General features: G+C 37.8%; 1 protein-coding gene across 15 annotated transcripts in view; it reads right to left on the reverse strand.

Moving 5' to 3' along the window:
- LOC124202827 (calcium-activated potassium channel slowpoke-like) overlaps nucleotides 1-24,703 on the reverse strand; it is a 37,406-nt gene that overhangs the window by 6,680 nt on the left and 6,023 nt on the right. For 2 of the 15 annotated variants that reach the window (XM_046599274.1, XM_046599272.1), the window contains exons 2-18: nucleotides 19,558-19,619; nucleotides 19,369-19,465; nucleotides 19,176-19,287; nucleotides 18,928-19,079; nucleotides 18,644-18,811; nucleotides 14,418-14,509; nucleotides 12,566-12,676; nucleotides 10,611-10,716; nucleotides 7,484-7,636; nucleotides 7,155-7,310; nucleotides 5,170-5,282; nucleotides 3,491-3,646; nucleotides 3,335-3,411; nucleotides 2,842-2,907; nucleotides 1,995-2,045; nucleotides 1,161-1,184; nucleotides 33-92 (exon numbers count right to left, since the gene is read on the reverse strand). In XM_046599274.1, coding sequence (XP_046455230.1) covers nucleotides 33-92; nucleotides 1,161-1,184; nucleotides 1,995-2,045; nucleotides 2,842-2,907; nucleotides 3,335-3,411; nucleotides 3,491-3,646; nucleotides 5,170-5,282; nucleotides 7,155-7,310; nucleotides 7,484-7,636; nucleotides 10,611-10,716; nucleotides 12,566-12,676; nucleotides 14,418-14,509; nucleotides 18,644-18,811; nucleotides 18,928-19,079; nucleotides 19,176-19,287; nucleotides 19,369-19,465; nucleotides 19,558-19,619 — 1,756 coding nt within the window. Of the gene's footprint in view, nucleotides 1-32; nucleotides 93-1,160; nucleotides 1,185-1,994; nucleotides 2,046-2,841; nucleotides 2,908-3,334; nucleotides 3,412-3,490; nucleotides 3,647-5,169; nucleotides 5,283-6,372; nucleotides 6,486-7,154; nucleotides 7,311-7,483; nucleotides 7,637-9,607; nucleotides 9,714-10,610; nucleotides 10,717-12,565; nucleotides 12,677-14,417; nucleotides 14,510-16,455; nucleotides 16,548-18,643; nucleotides 18,812-18,927; nucleotides 19,080-19,175; nucleotides 19,288-19,368; nucleotides 19,466-19,557; nucleotides 19,620-24,703 lie in introns of all 15 variants that reach the window. The other 13 variants (XM_046599278.1, XM_046599277.1, XM_046599275.1 and 10 more) reach the window with 13 other exon arrangements.

The following is a 24,703-nucleotide window of genomic DNA, read 5'->3' on the forward strand; positions in this document are numbered from 1 at the left end:
GGGTTGTTAGTTTTTGTTTTGGGTGTAAATACCTCTGACATGCACCCGCTTTGGCAACTCTGGAGGCGTAAACTGAGGAGTCACATGGTCATCTGCAAGTATATAATGAAAAACAAAGAGCTAGCCTAGTTTGCTCGCTTCTAAAAAAATAAGTCCGATCGGAGCGCGCGCGCTAGGATTTGCAACACAAATCCACACACACACGGACACACATCACACACGCAGCACGAGACACATTAGCAATTTTGTGTAGGACTACAGTCTCTTAGTAAGAGAAGAGAAAAACAAAACGGAATGGAACTAGTAGAATATATAAATCTGTGAGACAACACACAGAAGAAGAAAAAGGAAACCAAAACTAAAATGTAATAATTCAATTAGTGCGCTCATCATCGGATTTTTAAATGATGAGACGTAATTCAGATTTTCGTGGGGTTCAAACTCAAATTGAAAGAATCAAAATCAAAATCAAAATGATTTAAAATGCAGCAGCAGCAACTCAGCTTGTTTTTGTTTTTTTGGGGGGTGGCTTAGATAATCTAAATAAGAGTTAGATAATAATACGGTACACACACACACAGATATTACAGCGCATGCCAGTGGTTGTCTCTCTCCAAGAACCTACTAGACACTGAACGGAAAAGCAACTCGGCCGCAGGTTCTCTAAAAAAGCGCAATTCACGATTGCCGTTAAATATGTCACGAATTTTGTTCTTTCAAAATTCACAGAGACATCAATCAGGTCAATTCAAAACAGTTATTCAACACACTGGTAGTTAATTAATAGAATACTGAGTGCCTCCAAGTGTCCCGTTACTGGAATAATAATAATAATCTACACATAATTGACTGTTTAAAAAAAAATACTTTGGTTACGTAAAACACAAAATTTCGGTTTTTTCTCAGAAACGAAGGGACGAAAGGACGAGGCGAAAAGAAGGGGGTAAGGGGCAAGAAAGAAAAGAAACAACCCAAAAATCGACAAAATCGAAGGTCGGATGGGGGCGTGAGTGTGGGGTGGGGAGAGGAAATATAATAATGCCTATTGCGTCATGCTCGACATTGTTATAAGAAACTTGGCTTCTTCTATTGTGTGTCAAACAGGTAAAATGTTAGGAAAAAAAAGATGAAAAGAGAGGGAAAGAGAAGGTGTCACTTACTGTCGCAGATGGAGTAATCCGCACCTAAACGAAGAGTGATGGAGAAAAGCCACAAGACGAGAGAGAAAGAGGGGGGATAGATTGGAATGAAAAAGAAAAAGAGAGAAAAGATGTAGATATAGAAGAGGGGTCGTGATCAGAGGTGGCCGAAGTAGGGAAAAGCCAAAAAAAAAAGAAGAAAAAGAAAAAAGAAAAACACAAAAAATTGGACAATTAGGACCACAGTGAAGACACCACAGATAGTACAGTCAAAGAGACGACGAGATATTGAACGACGGTATACGGCCTCCAGTTGCCAAAATAGATAAGTAATAATACAAGGGTATAGAAATACAACAATCATAGACGAGTCTGGTATATCAAATAGCCGTAATATGTTTTTCAAATGGATAATAAGAGGTGTCCAATGATATAATGATAAGCTAGCGCGAAACAACAACACCAGAAGCACAGACAAAGCTCTCTTGTTGGATATGATAGAAAATATCAACAGAATTGGAGGTTTGTTTTAAAAAGTTCCTTTCCATTTTGAATATAGAAGATTTTTTCAGGATTTTATCGAGTCAGTCAAATTTGTAAATGAAATCATATGGAGCGGACTATGAATTATCAAATACAAGATGAGTCTGGGTCATTGCTGCGGACGACCCAGACTCTGAATTATCAATAAAATGATCTTTATATAATATAACTAGAATTAACTCTTATTTTCACTCAACCGATTAGATAACATATGATATTACCCTAATTATTATTACACGATAATTAATTAATTAATTAGGCAACTCGACAAAGAGCTACACACAAAACTGGTGCTAGTGTTTGAAAACGTACTTGCGCGACCGATGACTTGTACAGCACGAACACCTTTCCGGAAGACGGCCACTGCATATTTTTCGTTTTGTTTTTTTGGTTTGTTTGTTTTATTGGTGTGCGTGTTTTTTTTTTTTTTTTTTGTATATTTTTTTGTTTGGTTTAGCCGCAGCGAATGAGAAAAGGATGAAGAGGCAGGATGAGAAATCAGCAATGAAACGCGATACGAAACAAATAAATAACAATGAGACTATATGAGTAAGAAGACAGACGGTCAGACGATATCAAATGCGCTTACATATTAAAGAAAAATTTTTTTTGTTTTTTTTTTAATCAAATTAAAAAATAATAGTAATAATAAATTTCGAAAAAAAATATTACTGTACATTGAACACAGACTGCCTTGTTCATCACGAAATGGCGTGTAATATTATTTACATGTTTTTTTTCTTTTATTTTGATTAAAATAAAGGCAAGCGTGTGTTTTGTATAGATTTGAATTTTCTTTTTTTTTTCTATGATTGAAATTAAGTTTGGCGTGTTTGGACTGCTTTGGTTATTGGACGATCGATATTATTTATATAGGCGATATTTTGTAATACGCGGAAGTGGACAAAACGAACGGAAATTGAATATAACCACAACCAAAATAATAATACCGCGTATTATTTACGAAAATAGATATAAAACAAACGTAAAATTTAAATAAAAAAATTTTAAATAAAATGACAAAATAATAAAATTGTCCTACGTCTGGCCCCGCCCTTTCGAAAAAAAAGGTGGAGACCGGCACGACGAAGAAAGCATCAACATCTTTGTCTGGATTCATACTCGATACAAGAAAAGCTACTCAAATCAATCTAATTACCGTTTGATTCTTGATTCTGGGACGTTAATCCGAATAGTCCCGACTGAACCATCATAAAGCCCACATCTATTGATCAACAAAGCAGTCGGAAATGTACCAAAACGTACAATAAACCGTTTGGAAAAATGAATCAAAACTTTTTTCTTTTCTTTTTTTTTGATTTAAATTGAAATTGAAATTTTTGGTTTTTGGTTTTTTGTCTACTCTCACAAAAAAAATTGTCAAAATTGTTTTTAAATAATAAAAAAAAAAATGGGCGGCTATTTTTATTGTGATTGTGTGTGTGACTGATTGTAAAGTGTCAGCGTATTTCAATTCTTGTGGTGTGTCACTGTGTAAAAGTGCCAAACTATGTTTCCAAAATATAAGTCTGACAATGGGAGGGTATAGATGGGGTCCGGGGGGTTGGACGGGGAGGTCTATTGAGGTCACATCATTCGATAGATAATAATAATAATAAAAAAATAGTCAAGTGTTTGAAAGTTCAACTTACAGTTCTTGCACTTGCACTTCTTGATGAGTGTTTCGTCTTTGATGTCTTCGTGGCAGGCTTTACAGTAGAACCAGGCTCTGCATACACATGAAACAAAAAAAAAAGGAAAGTTTAAAAAAAGGCGCCAAATAATCGAATTTTTGAAAACATGTTTACCGTTTAACTTCGTCGGCCGACTGGGCGATAAAGAATCCTTGGGTGTTTGAGGAGATCTTGGCTCCGCGGGGATTGATGGATATCTTGGAATCGAGTCCGTCCTCGGACTTGAGTTCGATGGCCAGCAACAGCAGCTTGAGCTTGGTGAAGCACAATCTGTTTCCGTTAGCGCGTCGGAGCGGAATAACGGAATGCAAACAAACAAAAGAGAAAAGGAGGAATCAATAAACCCTTCCCGAGAAAATTTGCACCTTGAAAAAAAAAAATCAAATCAAATAAATTGTAATTGATTAAACCTCTTGGGATTTTTTTTTTTTTAGAATTGGGTGAAAAAGGTGGATAGAGGAGGTCAGAGAGTGGGGTAAATAAGAATCGGGTCCGAAGGGAGAGTGTGGGGTTTGGTGCTGATATATCTTTTCCTACTTGTCGTCGTTTGTCTACATCAGATTTTCAACTGCTGCAAATGCCACATGCAAATCAATGAAGAAAAAGACAAAAAAAAAAAAGACATTTCTTTTCTTAAGAAAAAGAAATCCGTTTAGAGATTATATTGATACTGGTAGATTATATGAAAGTAGAAGAGCAGGCTTCGAATAACCCCCCTCCGTCATTCCGATCTTGAATCATGCAACGTTATCCCCCCCTTACCCCACCCACACACACACTCTTATTACTAAAGAGATACGTCAAGAGATCGTTATATTCAAAAGCAAGCAATAAGATAGAGTGCGTTATGCAAACATCTGAAAATTAGCCATGCACAGGATTCCAGCAGAATTGTCTATTAGAATAATAGACATCCAGATTTTCCCAGCTAACACACACACACACAGCACATCCACCGCTTTCTCCGGCTCAAATCCAGTCAATGATATATACCGCCGTGTATATGGGGCCATGCATAAGTCTCTAAAAATATCATCAATCATTTTGTGGTTGTGTGTACGTATAAAAATAGTCGGTCGTTATAGATTCGAGAGCGGCACAAAGATTTAAGCGGCTCTGGTTTTGCCTCGAATTCGTTTGCGTTATTCATTGCGTCTGTATAGTAGTAGAAGAAAGAAACAAGTATCCTGTCTTTCAACAACTGAAACTATATGATTGGAAAAAAAGAAGAAGAAGAAGATTTAGATCAAGAGAGAAATAGAAAAGGAAAATCCACGCCTCTACCGAAACTACTTTTTGTTTTGTTGATTTTGTTGTTTTGTTGTTTGGGTTTTTTTTTTTAGTTAGTTGAGTTTTCTTTTTGAGTGCGTCACTACGCAATGCAAAATCGGGTTTGGCAACTCTTTTGAAATTTATATTTCATTCAAATCAATTTTTTATTTCAGGTTTAAAAAAAGAAGCGCATTTTATTTATTTATTTTTTTGCGGGATTTTCAAATTGTGTTTTGGTTTATTTAAGGAGTTGCCAGACCTTCTAGAAAATTTAAATTGAGAGAAAAAGTGAAGAAAAAAGATGAAAAGGCTATCGAAAAAATCGGAAATACAAGGTTCAAGAGGTTTTGTATGCATATCCATGTATCAGAGGTTATCAGAAGAGTTGGGACGGAAGGTATTTATTAGAAATCGACCCTCAATCAAGTTAAGAAAGAAAGAAAAAAAAAGAAAGAAAAAAAAAAGAAAGAAAATGCTTTTTTTTCAAGGAAAAACAACTCTTTGCTGGCCGACGGACTTACTCGGAAGCTTCAGGAAATATCATGCCAGCAAAGGAGGGAGACAAGGATTCCGTATACATTTCGCATCCGGTACCCTGAAGGTAGTCGTTTTGCCACCTTTGCGTATCCGGTGACTAGAAAAATCGCGAAGAGAGTAAAGACAGATAGTAGAGAGACACGAAAGATGATAATGAAAAAGGAAAAAAATCAAAATCAAATAAAACAGCCGCACATTTAAAATGTATACGAAATATAATATCCAAGCCCAGCGTAATTATGTGTAATTCATATAATATAGTACGACTTTTGGTTTTTTGTTTGCCTCTAGGCTTTAATAGCGCACCGCATTAAATTTTGATTGATTTTCTTTTTCGTGCAAATTTCTTTTTGTTTTCTGTTCGTCCAGACTTGGAATTTATAAAAATTTGACGATTTACAATTGCAGCCAGAAGCCTCTGAAACTTATTCCAGATATTTAAAAAAATAAATAAATATAATATACACAGGACAGACGTTATAACAATTAAATATCAAATATGTATGTATCACTTAGCGTAAGATATAATAAGTTTAAGGGACCACAGCACTATGACAGACGGCGTAGAGAAACAAATATAGCTAGTGGCAGAAAAAAAGAAAAATAGACAAAAAGGAATTGCGTGACGTGAATGCGGATTGTATAACATATAGACGCGCGTTTTATATATATACCGTATATAATAATAATAGCGGTTATACAAAAGGGTGGGGGGTGGCGCGGGCGTGATATATATATATATAGCGACATCCAACCAATCAACGACCATAGATTCTTTTTTCGGCTTTATATTCCCTGACGATGATTCGGTGCTGGCAAAGTCATTCAAGCCTGCTTGTACTGCACTGATAGATACATCCATCTATCTATCTATCTAGTATCTATCTATATATAACAAGTCCCTTTTTTCCCCGGATTGTTTTCGCGCTTCGCTGTTGATTGGGTGTGTGACCAATCGATACGCAGTCTGACTATAGAGACAGACGTTTGATTGAATCGCATGAAACTTTGCTCAATGAACCGCATAGAGAGAGAGAGAGAGAGAAAAATAGGAACGGGATTTGCTGTGATTGGCGATAGGTGGTGAGGTTGATTTGTTATTTTCGGGAAATGTGATTGGGAAAGAATAGAAAATTGATTGTCTTTTTTTGGATTTTTTGGTTATTTATTTTTGTTTTGTTACTTACTCGGCCGCTTGAGTGAACGTCAGACCCATAAAGGTGTGACTCAACGTATCCGTGTACATCTCCATGCCGGAGCCACGCAGATAATCATTCTGCCATGACTGTAGATCTGACGACTAACATATGCGCGCAACAGCGGTCAAATTTTGGGTTGTAGTAGCAGTTAGACATGATCGTTAAACAAATGTTGGGTTTTTGAAGTCCCTAAAATCTTATCTTATGTAGATATCAACTAATTATAATTAGATATAAAAATAGAACATCTGCTTTTGTTTGATGAGCGGTATAGAATTAGCCGCTCGGAATTGAGATGACACATTTTGGAACACACACACACACGCAGACATTTCCATCTGTTTCATCGAGCCTGGATGGGCGATATCACGTTGCTTGTCACACACCGATATCCAGTCCAAATAGAAGTGGGTGTGGTCTTGGAGCAAAATGTCTGGGCACCCGGAAACCAACAAACCCCCCAAAAAAAGTAGAGAGAACCCCGCAGATGGCGCAAAGCCAAAGTGGATCCTCCTCCGTATAGATTTGAATGTCTGACCTTATGGCGGTTGCCTTTTAGAATATTTTTTTATTTTTTTCTTCCCTCCCATCACCGATGAAAGCCACAAATAATCCTCGAAAAGATACTTCAGCATACATTAATAGATCCCCCCCCACCCACGTATAAATTTCCAGTAAATCTTTTTTTATCTTTTTTTTTTGAATTATTCCGCGCGAAAATGTAGATACTAGTGGAAGAAAAAAAACAATAGACGTTGGAGACTACTTACGGTTTTGAACGATCTCATGGCGAATAAGTTGGCCATCATGGTGGAGAATCCCGGAGCCAAGCAACTTTGGGCTATGAATCCCAACTTGAGTTCGGCCAGGCAAATGACGTCGTCGCCGCGTTTCCAGTCCCAACTGGGAATGTTCAGCAAGTAAGCCTGTGAGCAGCAGCAGAGACATTTATTTAAAAAATATATCAAAGGCCAATTCTTTTATATCGTATCATTTGTTTTTAAAAAAAAAGACACATGTGAAGATGACGTGGGCAGCGGTCCAGCTGGTCAAGTCAAAAATTCAAATCTCTACCAACAAGATGGAGTTTGAGACGGACCTTGTTGTGATATTGCATCAGTTGGATGATGACTCGAATGTCGTCCGAGTAATTCTTGATGGAAATGACTCGCATGATGTTGGCAGCGTCCTCGGCGTCCGGATCCTGGCAATATTTGTTGGCCAAGACCAAGCAGGCGTCGGCTTCGTGGACCTACAAAGTTTTTTGGCGGCCGCCATTAACAAATTCAAACGATCACCAATCTTGTCCAGTGAAAATGTTCGACGAATTTGTTTGTTTTTTTTTTTTTGTATCAAAGTCGATAAGTCAAGATCGTTGGTGGACGGGCAAAAAAAGGTCATTTTGTCTCGAATGCGGGGAGAATATGAGGAAATGCAAAAGTCGAGGAATAGAGACACGGGGGTGGGTGGGGGGTTAATAGAAAGGTATAGAAATTCAGGAAAGAAACTGACGTACAAATGCGAGCAAAAGAACAACACCATTCAGACATTCCCACATCGTGCGCAATCTTATAGATGTACAAAAACGAGCACACACAAACACGCACACACACACACAAGAGGAATTGAAATGAAAAAAAGGAAAGAAAAACGTTCAAAATTTGTTTTGAATTTGTTTGTTTTAATTCCCGAAAAGAAAAATTGAAACGCTAAACAAGCAGATTGTTTGTTTGTTTTTTGTTTTTTGGTGTGTGACGGCCCTACCTTATATAAAACATGATTTTGCTTTACAAAAGAGAGACAGGAAGAGAGACGTGACAAAGATATAGGGCTGTCTAAGAATTGTTTTTTTTTTTAAATTTATCGCTCGGTGAACGCGATAAATATTTTGTTTGAAGAAAAAAAAAAGACGTACACGTACACATAAGGCTATATAGAATGAAGATGAAGTGGTCAGAGATATGCCTATAGAAATACGGAATTGTATATAGGTGAGAGGCCGGCTGTGTGTGAGATGTAACCCTCAATTATTTGTCGTGAGTTTTTGTAACAATTAAAAAATCACCGTCATTATGCCACAGGTTGGGTATGTGGTAATGTACAGTAATGCAACCCAATTTCTTGTTGAAATTAAATTTAAAAAAATGTTGTCTAGATGGAAAATAATAAAACGAAATTTAAAAAAAAAGGGTAAAACGATAAAGAAGACACGGTCCCGTCAATCATCACGAATGACGTAAGAGTACATGTGTATCTTTGTTTTCTTTTCTTTTCTTTGAAAGGTTGTTAACGTAAAAAAATGAGAAAGTGAACTTTGACAATAAAAAAAACTGGCTGGACCATATCAGCCAATAGGACAAATGTGACCGAGGACACTAAGCAATTCCACGTATTGACAACGAGTTGGACAGAAGAGGAGATAGAGAGAGAGAGAGAGAGGCCAGCAAGTAGAAAGCAATAAGGATATGAGGGGACTGGACAGCAGTGTGTATAGAAACAGGAATTATAGTATAGAGGAGAGATGATTCCAACCAGAGAGACAACACGTTAACTTCTTTTTTTTTCCCCTTTGATTATTATCTTAGACACATTCGAATGGTGTTTCTGTGTGTCTGGCTAGCGCTTGTGTAGACGGGCGGAGGACAAATCTGTTTATTTATGCGACGACAGGGCCAGGGCTTTGTTCCTTAATGGCCCAGCGTCTTTTTTTCTCTTTCAGATGAGTTGATCTGGTCGTTTTGCGACGCTGCTCGAGGTACGTCGACGAGCGACACATAGTTTTGGTATGTGTCGCAAGTCCTCGCTTCCGGCCCATCTCGACTAAGCTGCAACTGTCTCTCGCCCCCCCCCCCCTTCTTATTCGGGCCAATTACACGCGGGACGCCCATTAACCCTCGCCCGTCTTTTATTATGTAGCTCTACAGAGATATATACACTGACACTGTGTGTTACGCCAACATATTATACTGTACACACACACACAGATGAAAGGGCTCTGCTGCTCATCTGCTGCCCTCGTCCAGAGACAACTCTTGGCCTATTATCTAACCCGGGGTTGGGGGTTTTGGAGGCGAACTCTATCGATCGATCGTGTACATTTTATCTCTTCTCTCTCTCTCTCTATCTGTCGGCTCTGTACTAGGACAACCCCTTTTTCTGTGTGCGTATCTGAGTTGCGGCTGGACAACATTTTTTTCTAATCATGAGCTCTGACTCCACTCACCTTGACGCGCTGCAGGTCAATAGGGTTCATTATGGAGCCCTGGAAAAATTCCACGGTGGTAAAATGTCGCTTGAAAAGACCCTCAAGCTCCAGGTCTGGTGGCTTTCTACAAACACGATTTAATGTGTATAATGATCAAATAGATAAAGAAAAAAAAAGCTTGTTAATCGATCAAAAACCAAAAATCCAAAAAAATAAATCATAATCATTAAATATAACAGTCAACAATCATGAAAAAGTTATTTTCATCACGATTTCCATATCAGCATGCTCGACTAATCTAGATATTTATATAGATAGATAATATATAATAAACTCACAATCCCGAATCAAAATTCCAGAAAGACCAAATCAAATTAAATATAATGATGATGATTTAAAAAAAAAAAATGCTGAGCTTTTTTGTTTATAATATGTGGTTGTATACGGAAGATGCCAATCCAAAAAAAAAAGATTCAATTTAAATTTGAAAAACAAATCGAGGCATCCAGAAATGTTGTGGGTGTTTAATTCAATTTCCCTCCAGCGGTGGGCGCAAATGATTTTTTTTTTTATCGTATAAAAAAATTTTGGAATTCGTTTGTAGAAATATTCACGTTGATTGCAAACAAGCGATGTGATCTAATAGTTTCCTGAACATCATGAAGATTTTTTTCAAAAACTTTTTTTTTTGCTCCTGTTTACATCACCGCCAATCAAATTGAGATGGTGAAAAAGAAAAAAAGAAAAGTGGAAGGCATACCCGGAAAAAAAGGAAGAAAAACAGTAAGAATCAAGTCAGTTAAATAGTAATAAGAGATAAAAGTGTGTTAATATTCCAAGGGGGAAAAATAAGGTACTTTGAGAGAGATAGGAAAAAAGAGAGAGGAAAGAAAAGATGTAGAGAGGAAGGAGAGGCAGGCATGTTTTGTTTTCGTCCAGCTGTTGTGTGTGTGTGTTTATCTGTAATTTTTGTTTTTGTTTTTGTGTGTTAATTTCATTTTGTTTTTTTTTGGCCATCTACCTTGACCCTTTGCAAATCAACGGCATTCATCATGGAGCCCTGAAAAAACTTGACGGTGGTGGAGTGCCTCTTCAGCAGGCCTTCCAGCTCCAAATCGGGTTCTTTCCTGTTTCACACACGAGCAACGCACAACAAGAAACGGCTCAGTTCCATTTTCAAATTTGGGTCTTTAAAAAAAAAAAATCTTTGATTTTGGTGGGGGGCTTGGAGAGTAGCGTTGCAAATTTAGTTTTAAACCAAGGAATTTAAAAACTCAATTTGATAGTTTGGTTTTTTCGAAAAAACCAATTGAAAATTGAGTTTTTTTGCTTTTGACAAGTTTATCTAAGTAATATTCGGATTACTATTCGGTTTTATCTTGTTCTCTTTCCCAATAAATGAATTCCTAATTGAAAAGGCCTGTGTGACTACGTAGTTCTGAGGGTTCAAGCTGCTTGACCAACGAGAAACACCAAGTGACTAGTTCACATGATTGATGTTGGACAAGAATACTCTGAAATGATGCCCAATTTTTTTCTAAGTTTTCTTCTAATTCAGTTAGGGTGGCCTCAGCCTGGCTTCTGACAAGAAAAAAAAAGCTATATGTCTGTGACTTTGTGTCTGCTTCTACCAGCTTTGTACACCACAAAATAATTCGCACTAAGGTTTACCAAATTAAGACAAACATACCTTCCAAAAAAGTAGACTGTCCATTGTGAAGAGCACTAACTATTTCCTCGTAAATTTTATCTATCATTTCTAGTACTTTCTGACACTTTTAAAAATTAACGTTTCATGTCGTTCGCTAAAATGTAGTCTGCAATCTATGATTGTTGTTGTTTTTCATTTGCATTTGCCAGATTGCGTAAATGAGTCGAAAATTGACTAAAACAATATTCCGATAAAACTAGATTTGCAACGTTAGAAGGGAGATGATCTCAAAACTTATAATCAAGACAATAACAAATGTTAACTAGACACATTTAGCTTTAATTTGCATATGAATACTACCACCTGCGTTCAGTGCCGGCCATAATCTAATTTTCTGCTTTCAAATCAAAACTATTTTTCCTCTCATAGCTCAACTAAGAGGATCAAGGTATTGACGTCAGTGGCTACAAGGTACGAAAAACAAAGTCAATAACTTTCTTTAATCTTTTGATGCTCTGGCCAGTTTGAAAAAACAAAAAAGACGACGCCATAAGGTACGGATTAAAGCGAGTGTAGCCTGCTGGGCTGTGCATACTGTGTGTCCGTCCAAACGGAAACACACATTAGAAATATACTACTTCTATATAGTACTACTCTCTATAGACGCGCCATAGAGAGAGAGAGACAACTGTGACTAATATAGAAAACGCTGATGACGTCAGAGAAACATTTCTTCTGCCACCAGAATAAGAAAATGGTTCGTTCTCTAACGATTTTTTGGAGTCGAATTATTATTATTATTATGATTTAAAAAACATATATCGCCCGCCCTCCGCGTCATTTGCAGAGAAGAAAAAAAAAAAAATATCAAACGTTAAAAATCATTTGGCGCTGGGCTGTGGCCCATTCAACCGCGTGACTCGTCGTCGTCGGCGCCGTCTAACAAATTTGAAAAAGTCGACACGCCCTCGGCCGTGTGGGTTTCCGGACTTGGTTCTCCATTAAGTCGGGAACCTTCAAAGCTTAATAAAAATCCGCGCGCGACCCGATGACGTCAAGAAGTTGTGAAGGTTTTAGCAATTATAGTCACGCGGATGAGAGAACTTTGGAACACCCCCCGGATGAGTGACATTCATTGTTCCGCTTCGAAATGTGTTCGTCTTATATTGAAATTACGTAACTTAAAATAATAAAAACGCGCCATTATTTCGAAATCCATTTCAACTCAAAAAGAAGAGAGAGAAAAATCAAAATTCAAACCAAAAATGAAATCAAAGATGAAGAAATCAAATTTAAATTTTAAAAAAGGATCGTGATGGGCTTACCTGTGAAGGAAAACGACTTCGACGTCGACGTCTTCTCGATCCTCGTGGAGGAAATCCTTGAGGAAGTGCGACACTGACTCGTAGGTGATGTGCCCGCAGACGACGATGTGCCTGGATAACGGGGGGAGTTGATTTCATTCGTTTGGTTAGTTAACGCACCAATCCAATTTGCACAGACAAGTGAAAACAACAACATATGGAGAGAGCGACAACGCACGCAAAAAGGAGTTAACACGACAATGAAATGGGCGGAAAATATACGGAATTGTGTCTAGTTGGTGATGTCATTAACAGTATTTAGATTAGATTATTATTTGTAATAGAGACATGAGAAAAATTCAATGATTCGACGACTAGAATTTGTTGGCGAATTAATTCTCTTTTGATTTGAACAAAAATTGGCTCGTCATTTTGGTAAATAGTTGAGAAATCATTTCTAAACTTTTCGTGTGTGTGTATAGATTGGGGGAGGGGTTTGTTGTTTGATGTTAAAAATTGATTCATGACTGAGGAAGCTGAAAGATGAAAAGCGGAAAAAAAAATGTTGATTAACTACTTCCGGATGAGGATATAAATATGTATATAAAGAAAAATGAAAACCATCCAAGCGGCTGTGGTTATGGTTCCATCCGAGCTAAGCTGCATTACACTATCTGATTAGAGGTCTACAATTTCGAAAGAAAAAACCAGTGCAGCGCACTACAACTCCGAGAAATAAATGTCTCAAGGAATAATAATAATAATAATAATAATAATAATAATAATAATTCAGAAGAAAAAATAAATAATAATGAGAAATCAAAATCCAAAATAAATATAACAATGATAGAGAGAGAGAGAGAGAGAAAGAGAGAGAGAGAAATAAGGCTAGTATACCGAAATACCAAATCAGAACGAATTATAGAGCCGAGGGGCGGTTGGGTAAATTCAATGAACAGGTGATGTGTGTATATGTGTAGGTCATGGGGGGTAAATACTAGGAGTCGGGACAATGAGGATGGTTCGTAGTACAGTAGTAGTAGTATAGATCAATTTGTTCAATGACCCGGTGTAATCGCAATAAATGATGTTGGGGAAATAGAAAAGGATAGGTAGGGGAGATGATGAGAAAATAATTCATTTTTTTTTTTTTTTCGTGTAGGGGTGATGTTACTGTTACCAAACGGGTGTAAAAATATAATCAAACCACGTTATGATATATAAATTTGGGGGTCAAAACAGGGCTATAAAAGGTATAGATAATAAAGGGTAAATATGTAAGTCGATGGGGAAACCAAAGCCAATCAAAATAAAAAAAAAGAAGATGAGACAAGAGTGTTAATATGTATATATATGTATATATATATAAAAAGAAGTGGAGAGGGGATCAACTTGACAGACTCAAAGCCATGGATAGAATATGATCAGCTGGAACTGATTTTTATTTTGTTTCTAATGATTTTTCAAAGTTCTTTTCTTTTTTTTTTTCGTATTGAAATTAAATTTTTAAATGGAAAGAAATTTTATTTATTTTCTTTTGTTTTCATTGAAGTTTTTTTCGTCAATCAAAAATTTCACGCCCTGACGATATCTAATTATTATCATAATTAAATTAATCCCTCCGATTTAGAATTCCGGAAAAAAATTAACGAAGTTTATAGAAGAGAGAGAGAGAGAATTAAAAAAATATGTCTTGACCGGAAATGAAATCAGGAAGAGGATTTGCGCGGGAATTTTTGGGTTATTGGGAAATGACATAGGTATGTAATCATAGGTAAAAATAAGGTCATAATTTCAGAGACTTTTTTTTTTTTTTTGCTGGAAAACACTTAATTTTCTTTTGGTGTTTCTTTTTAAATCTTTTTTTTTGTACCTGCGTCCACGTTCATTCTTCAGCGTGCCTCCGTATTTGGGTCTAGTGCCGATCAGGTCAATAATTTCAGGGATACAACTGGCAAAGATGGCCTATATATATACAGAGCAGGAACACAAGGAATAGCGTCCCATTGGTCAAATGACTTTTTTTTTGTTTTTAGCGATTAAGAAGAAAAAAAAACGGAACTGTTCACTTTTCCTTGCGTAATTTTTTTGTAAAATTTTTAAAATGATTCTCCCTTGAAAAATAATTTTTTGTAAACTTTCCAACAGAAAACATGATTTAGATATAACAATTTGATGTCTGATTTTTTAAAAGGCTAATAGAAATATAACAAGATGAGCGATTGCTTGTTTCGTCGCTTATTTTTCTCTGAAAAATTAACGTTTTCAATTCTTTTTTTTTTGAACTTAATTATCATTACTAATTTTTTGTTACTTTGATAAATGGCAATGGACACGTCATTTCCCTCCATGCTTTGTTTCTGCAACGCTACATCTCTTTCCGGACACTGAGTATATAATAATAATTAAAAAAAAGGAACCAATCAGAATAAAAAAGAAAAGAAAAAATAAATAAATATTCGAGACGGAATCGATCGATCGATTTTTTTGGAGGGGAGGCCGTACACAATCACAGACAGACACACAGAGACAGACACACACACAAGACATGTATGTAAATATCTAAAATGTGTCTATATATATTGGCTGGTAGAGTAAGTATACTATATAACAAGAGAAGAAGTGAAGGAAAAGAGAAAAATATTATGTGTCACGTTTGGCCACTTTTGACTCGCATCTGTCACCTCGACCCCGGACGACGTGCCGAATCTTTCAATCTCCTTCTTTTTCTTCCTTCTTATTTTTCTCCTTCAAGTTGATCTCTCCAAATAATATGTATTTTAAAAAAGACAACAGGGGTCCAACAAACTTGTTTCTACTGCCCCAACCCTCCAAGTAGGGGCGTGTCCCTCATCGATCGATTCCCGACTCTTAGATTTTTCATTTTTTTCTTTTTCTTTTTTACCCAATGACACACGAAAGACGACGACGACGACACAGAGAAAAGGAAATCAAAATATATAACAGTCGGTGAAAGAGAGAGAGAGAGAGAGAGAGAGAGAGGGGGGGGGCAAATAAATAGAATATAATATCAAGGTGGCAGTACGGTATTCAATTTTTTTTTTCTGGGGAGGGAGGTTTGCTTTTTATGTTTCGGGTGAAGACGAAAGCGAGCCGAAAAATAGAAAACTACGCAACTACATTTGATCTAATATTGTCAATAAGAAAAGAAGACCCACACGACCATAGGGTGGTGGGTATTATCTAAAGGAGGGGAGACTATATAGACGACAGTCACACCCATTCTCCGTGTAGATTTGTTTATTCAAACGTACCCGCGCACACTGTTTGTCTTTTCTGATTCTGACTCAGTTGCTAAGGCGATTCACACGCACGAAGAATGGGTGAAGAGCGCCAAAGGAATGTCAAAAATCGATCAACGGTTGGTTACATCACTGTGTCTCGCTATGCACATATCGGCACAAACAAACCGAAAGAAAAACCAAAAATCCGATCCAATACAAAAATGAATAAAGGTGGGGGCTGGTTTCAATGTTTAGTTGTTTTTTTATCTACGAGAAAATCTGGGAGGGTCAACCAAAAAATGCAAAAGTGCAACGCCACCAATCATATTAGAAATTATGCAGCCGCTACGACACGAGTTGTAATTCAATTTTTCTTTTTTTAAAAAATGATATAGGTATATCAACTCGTTTTTTTGATAATCAAAAATATAGAGGTGGTGTGTGGTGGTGGGAGGCGGGAATATTCAAAGGTTTGCTCGATGGAATGTTCTTTTTAATTGAGAGATTTATTTTTGTCAAAATATAGAATGTCACGTAATAAGAGAGAATTCGGATTCTCCGATGAATGATAAAAAAGAGAGAGAGAGAGAGCGATAGAATAGTAAAGAAGAGATGAAAAGAGAGAGAGAGAGAGAAAGAGCCAACAGAAGATGGGAGTTGCAATACCTCTTTCCGTGTTCCACTCTATGTTCGCCCCCGTATTTGGTGCGATTGCCCACCAATTCAGTGATCTCAGGGATCCAGCTGGCAAAGACCGCCTATATGGGTACAGAGAGTCCAACACACTTGGTTTTGTTTTTTTGGTTCACTAATCACAACGCCAATTAAATTTTCGGGTTTTTTTTTTTTTTTTTCAATTATTATTTGAGGGATGAGAGAATGAGAGTATGAAATTACTGTAAGATCTTTTGCCAAAAATATTTTTTTTTTGTTCAACATTGGTTTTTTGTTTTATTTTGCTGGCGGGGTATGGACTTGTTTGATAGTATAGAACGTTTATTAGGTTACGAGTTCTATGTAATCATGTAATAATAAAGAACAGCCGTTAGTAAAATAAAAACAAAACAATTTATGATTTACAAAAATAAACAAACAAATTTTGTGTTCTACATATTTCTTTTTTTCGGAGTGAGACGCTTTTTCTTTAGTTTTAATTTCTTTCCAGAACGAATAGAATAACAGAAAATAATTCGGCTTTCAACTACTCTACGTCAAATACGTAGACTAATGATATATAACGATTAAATTAATACGATTAAAGTATAGATTTTTTTAAAGTAGGTTTTTTTACTTTGAGTAACTGTGGGCTACTAAAATAGCTACTTTTGTATTTTTGAAAAAAAAAATTCAATATTCACATCGTCCCTCCCCAAATTGAACTTCTCTCCCGATTTGTCCGGTGGTTTTTTTTTTATTGTATCATTATTTTTTTTTAAATCAGGGAAATGAATTTTGAAATAGGAAAAACAAAATCAATCCACCAAAGACAACGAGAGCAGCGGATTATAGCCAACTCGTCTCTTTCCGTGGTCCAGGTATCAGTTAATTGCATTTCTTTTCTTTTTTCTTTTCTTTTTTATTGAAAAAAAGGATGACGTCATTGTAATGAGAAAGAGGAAAGGATCAAATAAAAGAAAATAAAAAGGAGAGCGGGGGACAACTATCATACTGACCCAGGCCTCTAATAATGAGTTTAATGACTTTCCTCGGTCAACTAGCGGTTTTTCTACTTGACTATAAGGGTAATATTTATTTTTTTTTGTATTAAGCAAGAATAAATAATAATAATAATAATTTAAAAAAAAAGGAACGAAATTGCAATCATGATATCGATGTCGGGGTCACTGAGGGTCACGAGGAACACGGAAAGAGTACGAGGCTCGTTGGGAAATGTATAAAATTAATTTATAATTTTTTTTCTTTAAAAGATTTCTTTTTTAATGAAATAAAATTCCTGGATTGGTTTTTAATGTTTGCTTGAAAAAAAAAACCCACGTTTTTTTTTTTTTAAATAAATCTAATCCGTAAAATAAAGAGAGAGAGAGAGAGAGCAGAGAGAATGAGAGAGAGAGAGATAGATAGAGAGATAGATAGAGAGATAGATAGAGAGATAGACAAAATCGATACCGAATCCAATGAAATAGAGATGATGAATATTGGACTATTGTTCACGAGAAAAGGAGGAAAAAGAAAAAAATGTCCAAAAAAAATGAGACCAACTACCGAGCAAGACGACAATCACCGAGACCATAATATGTAATAATAATGTAATAAGGAAATAAGAATAAACACGAATGAATGTTTCGTTCCGTCGATTTCCAAAGGGCAATTTTCTTTTTTTTGTTTTATGTAGGACCATGGACAAAGCATGGAGGGTGGAGAGTCTGACATATCTCTTAAAAGCGTGACAGGTTTGAACGCCGGCAGAATTCCCGCTTGGATTATTTTTAATTTGAATTTTTACAAAAGAGAAAAGGGGGGAAAAATAATCAAAATCCCAGTGACTTTTGTCTTCAGCTATTAATTAGCCTGGGGTGGGGGGAATTCTGTCGCGTTCACACAGCTGTTACGAATAGTTATTAAAAAATCATCATCGTCGTTCTTTTAAATTCCTAAAATCGCAAAACAAAAATCTCTTCGAGAGGTTGATATTGCGCAACTCTCTGTCAAACAACGAAGCGCACTCAAAACAATCGACATTTCTTGTTTCGTCAAAAAAATCTTTCTCCAAAAAAATTTCGAAATCAAAAGTTTGCAATTTTTAAATGTTAAAAAACAAAAAATCGTAATAATAAAAATAAATAAATCAAAACCAAAAACCGAAAAAATGGAAATTGAAAATGGTGGAACTTACCAAGCCGACGAGTAGAAAGAAAACTAAAAACGTCCGACCTAGGATCGTTTCACAGTAGACATCGCCGTAACCGACCGTCGACATGGTCACGATCAAAAAGTAGACGCAGGTCCAGTAGGACAACCGGTGCGGATTGTTAAAGTCGAGCGGATCCCCGGAATTCTCCAGCTATACACAGCAATTCCCAATCGAATAAATAAATGTTCGTATATCAATGCCGTCAAACATCACACACGATCCAGACAACACACGATATGCTGTCGATTATGACATATATAGTATACCAAATGGATGATTCCGGCGGCCGTCAACCAAACCGAAATGAAGATGGAGACCAGCTGGGCCAGGCGGATGGAACTGGATGTCTTGAGAATGTTAAGGTACTGCAGGATATCCGGCACTGTCATCAGCCTCAAAGCACGAAGAAATCGAAGACCTATACACAGCCCAGCCCAGAGACAAAGTTCGTCATTTTGTCTTGTTTTTTAAATTGTTTCACGCATCGATCGAATTGAATTGAAGCGGATCTTACCGATCCATGTCCGGTCCAAGTAGATGGACACGAACGAGGGAGGTATCGTGAAGTAGTCGACGAAAGAGTACATCTCCAACATGAACCACAATTTATCGCTGGCGGCGATGAACTAATAATCGAGAACATTTTTTAAAATGAAAAATAACCATACAGCAGCCAGCCGCATTTCAAATGGCGATGAATAACTTACTCTGATAAAAAAGTAGACCATAAAAAATATATTAAAGGCGAGGTCGATCTGCTGCGTCATGTTGCTCGACCACTCCTTGCATTGTTCGACACCCTCGCTGATGAACGGATATCAAAAAGAGACGCATAGATTATAATCAATCAACATCAGGCACCGGTTTGAATAAAGAAAAAAAAAATGGGAAAATACCTGGATGCATCGATGAAGTAAATGATGAGGGACGCGATGCTCAGTACAAACACGAGTACCACCTGGCCATCAAAGAAAAAAACAAATGTCGTTCATTAGCGCGTGAAAATTGATTAACGTATAGACTTATTATCGTCTTTATTATTGGATTCGAATCGACTATATACTACATAGGGGACCACATCGTATTTCTATTTGTTCCCAATCGATGCTGTAATATCCCCAAGAGCTATATCTCATCGGGAGTGCATCATGTATTGTCTGTGATGCATAGATATATATTATTATTCTCCCGTTATTATATTGTTGGAGGATCTATCTGTACATATAGTCCCCATAGTACTACACAGATCCCACGCACTCGACTGCTGCTGCATAGCATTTGGCAATGACAGATGCAATCATCCCAGCAATTGACATTTGACTCGGCTGCCGGCAGCATCAGAGAGATATATATGCTCTCTAGCTCTCTCTCTCCACCACAACAGCTGTCATATACTATAGAGTTCAATTTCCAATTATTTGCGCTGTGCAAAAAGAATAGCATCAGCATATTATATTAAGAAAAGAGTCTTGCACAAATGCTGTCTGTTTCTCTCCCCTTCATCTCTCGTCTCTATAATAATATCTCTCTCCTCGATCGTGTTTGATTTGCTCTTGTTTGTTTTTTTGTTTGTTATTTTCTTGCGTCATGTTATGCGCGGCTTTTTTCAATTTCTTTGCTTGCTGTGTGTGAGACTCCGGGACTTATAGAGAGCTCAAAACAGAGCTAGACTCTTTCTGTTTTTTTGTTGTTTGGTTTGATTTTGTTTTTTTTATTTTTTGATATGGCATAGCAGCAATCGTCGATTGCTCTCCTATGGCGCAAACCAATAATAGACTTGGCGCTTTCCAGTCACGAGCTTATATAGACAGCGCCGCGTATAGTCCCGGATCCTCTTACACGCCAAGTTAACCACAACCTCAAGTGTATACTGCACACTGCTGCTCCTTTTTTCTCTCTCTCTATCTGTGCTGTGTGTCTATCTAGTATATAACTAGTAGGTATATATTCCAGCACACAGCAAACGGTGAGCCAAAGTGGGATATTATTTTATTTGTCACAGCAGCAGGGGCAGCAGTTAACACACATCACACACTATCTATGCTGTAGTATACAGTTTGTATATGTATAAATATATACATGGCACTTTGCAAATGTTTGGCATTTACAGCTCGTGCTGCTGCTGTTGTTACAAGTCCGTGCCGAGTTTGTTATAATACTATACAACTTGGTGACGTAATAATAATAACAGATGGCCATTTCTTCCTTCAATCTCAGGATCGGCTTTATTATAAGAAATGTTTGAAAAAAAAACTAAATTGAATGACATACATATACAATAGGCCTATATATACACTGTCTTCGCTTTTATTGCGTAGATTATATATGTATGTTTCCATCCTTTCTTCTTCTTTTTGTGTACGAGTTTTCTCTCTAGAGCACAAAAGCCCCTTTTGAAGATGGGCGAGTGCAAAAGAGAACAGTAGTCGTCGTCACATAATAGCTCTATCCTTATTGCTGCCTGCCTGCTATATAGCGCCCGCGCTTGGCACTCACGGACACATAACTCAATAGTCTTGCACATTACGGACTTTTTCTTTGGCTCTCATCGGTTCCTCACATCAAAGGTTTCCCTCCCTTTCAGCTTTTAAACTGATGATGGCGTCACAGCTGTTGGCTGGCTGGCCCGGCACATATATAGTGTGTGTGTGTGTGTCCGGGATAGAGATGATATAGTCTCTATATCATCTAATATACGGACACACAACGGGCAGAGTGCACAGCAGCAGCAGCACAAGAGTTGTGCACACAGGCAGGAGATATCTAGGAAAAGGCCAAGGGAAGATTGATGATTGTGATGAATTACAGCCCAAGCCAAAGATCGTTTGAACTCTCTCTATCTCTTCTCTCTCTATCCTATATATATACGACAGCACAGAAGGTAAAATATCTGTGTGTGTGTCTCCCTCTTCTCTTCTTCTTGTGCTCTGTGTACCTATAGTATAGTATATCCAAAGCTATATCGTAGGCTATCTTAGCTCTCTCGCTTGAGATTGTACAGAGCAGAGCTATATGGAAGAGAGTCTAGAGTTTCTGCTGACGTCGCGTCTTCTTTCTATTCCATCAACTGAGAGAGCGGAGGTCGGGTCGAGGCTCAGCCCAGCAGCAGCAGCAGCCACAGCACAGGGCCAATGCACTCGATCAATACCCCCAGCAGCGCCCCACAGCAGCAGCAAGCAGCTCGTCTCCGTTCCTCACTCTCTCTTTCCTGCGCTATATATTGAATGCATACGGCACGTATATAAACAGCCAGCACACACACACACATCCAGCAGTATATAGAGCTTTCTTATTCCTTTGCTGTGCTGCACTCCTTGGTCGAAACACCGTGACGGACAGGATCTTCTCTCTCTCTCTGGCTGCTGCTGTGCCCTAAATTTATAAAACGGAAAGAAAAGGAGTCGTGTGTGCTGCTGTGCTGGGACTGTATAGTGCTATAGGCCTTGGTCTAGATATCATTTTTGCGCCAGGCTGATGCAGCAGCAATCGAGCGAATTCTCTCAGGAGGAGGAACAAGAGCGGAATGAGGAAAAAAGAAGAGCAGCAGCAGCGGCGGCAGAGCCGATTGTGTCGGTTCGGCTCGGTTGTATAGCAGTGAGGGACGAATGAGAGTCGGCGAACAATCGCTCCGTTCACATCTTATATAGAGGGGGGGGGAGCAGAGCAAGAGCCGTATACTACCGATGCTGCCACATGCAGCAGCAGCAGCAGTTGGCGTCATCCCTTTTCTTGGTATACATCAGTAGCACAGCGCACAACAATGCCACTGTGATTGAAAGCTCTCGATGGTGCAATCTTTTCCCTTGTTTTCTATAGCCCCTGTCGTTATATTCATGTTGTGTGCGCTGTGCGTATACATGTTATAATTAAAAAGGGGAAAAAGAAACTAATACACATCAGAAGATGCATGGATATATATAAGTTTGCAACGTTTTCGATCAACCTATTTTAAGATAGATTTTTTGGCCAAATATATTTAATCGCGACCTTTTAGAATACAGGATCTATTAGATAGAATAACCGTTTGATTTGTATCTTATAATATTTATAGCTGTATGCGGATCGATCATGATTGAAGTCCAAGATATCTATCAAAATGCAGCAGCAGCCGCAGCAGCACAGCTCTCTCTTCTATGTCGATATTATTCGACAGAAATGTTATTTTTTCCTGCTGATGTACATAAAAGAGCAAAAGAATAACGCCGTTGGTTATATACATATACTATATCTAGAGAGATATACTATATATTTCTCGGTGCCAAAATGTCCGGCGTACTATGCTACTATACTACTTTTTTTCCCCTGTCTCTCTCCTTATGTATTCCACATCATCTATGCACACACACACACACACACAGCGAAAAGGAGAGAATGTTGATAATCCCCCAGCGATTATATTCGTTTTTATTATGGGCCAGAGTGACGTGAAATATGGCAAGGCCTTCGGCAGCAGTGCCATCGCACCCTTCATGTGGCTTCCCATCTCTTTTTTGTTTGTTTTGTTTTTTCTTCCTTTCTTTCTTCAGGGGGGGTTTCTTGGGTTCTTTTGCATCTCCTCCCACAACGCATATAATAACCACTGCAGGCAGGGCAGCAGCAGCAAAACACACACACACACACACGAGTATATAGCTGGGCTGGGCTGGGCTGGCTGCTGCATTGCAAATCAAAGACGCAGCGGGAGCACTTAATGCTAACCACCCCACTTTTCCTCCGGCTGGAGAGGGCGTGGCACTTGTCTAATATGAGGGCAGTGAACAAACACACACACACACAAGAGAGAGAGAGTAGCTAGAAGAGTAGAGAAGAAGAGGAGAAAGTGAACAAAAAGGCTACTATATGCTGCTGCGCTCCTGTTTGCACGCCGACTTATATCATCCGCATTTGGGATGAAACGTCTGAAAATTCAATTTCAAATCGTCCAACCGCCCAAGCCAAAAAAACCTATGCACAGACGATTCTATCTCTTATCTAGATCTATTATACAGCATGTATATACCTATCAATGTAGAGAGAGAGATATCATCACGTTATATAACTATAAATGCAGTGAATAATGTATTATATTAGACAACAAGGGATGATCCCTCCTTGTCTAAATCGACAGGCATATCAGCCCAATAATCATACCATATAGAATAGAAATAGTGTCTGCGAAAGTCTTCTTCTTCTTTCGTCCAAATTGATGTATGAAAGCCCCTTTTGTGCGTGTGTCTCCGCCGATCTGTCTCTATACATAAAAGGCCAATGTGTGTGTGTGTGTATAAGATGATCGTCTCTTCTGTATACATATACATGTGGGTGTGTATTTAGATGTGGGGTTTGTCTGCGCGTTAGATAGTATATAAAACAGCAACACACAACTTTTTGGTGAAAAGAGTTTAGAAAAGCTCTTCTATGTACACAGCAGCAGCACACTTATTTGAGCGATGTATTTAGATTTGAATATCGTCCATACAGCGCAGCAGCAGCATGCACAAGGTCGGTGTGGCTGAGCGCTCTGGCCGCCGAGCGGCGCTCTAATACGTAAAAACGTATCGAGGAACATTTGTGAGCAGCGAAAAAAAAAAGGGGGGACTGCAACACACAACTTTTGGAACGAAACTATTTCGAGATGAGCTGCATGTTTTTTTGGGGTTTGTCTATATATTCTTTCCTTTTTTTTCTTAGTTAATAATACAGCCGGAGAAATGGATGAAATGTCTGTTCTCTTTTGACAATTATAAATATTGTAACTTGTAGCCTACTATAAATATATATAGTCCGGCGGTCGTCTGTAATATTATTTCTATATAATATCTAGACATTTCTTTTTCCCATTTTTCTTTTTTTTCTCTCTCTCTCCGCTCTCTGCTGCTGCCGATGATGACAAGGAGATTGTGAACGAAAAGGATCAGCGTGCACTGGAGTCAAAAATCAATGATAAGGCAACCGCAGTCTAGCACACACACACACACAGCAGCAATAGCCCACAGAAAGAGAAAGAAAAAGTTGAAAGAAGAAGAAGAAGGAGGAGCCGGAAGGAAAAAGGTTCGTGTGTAT

Source organism: Daphnia pulex, chromosome 9, assembly GCF_021134715.1.
Source record: "Daphnia pulex isolate KAP4 chromosome 9, ASM2113471v1".
Lineage (NCBI taxonomy): Eukaryota > Metazoa > Arthropoda > Branchiopoda > Diplostraca > Daphniidae > Daphnia > Daphnia pulex.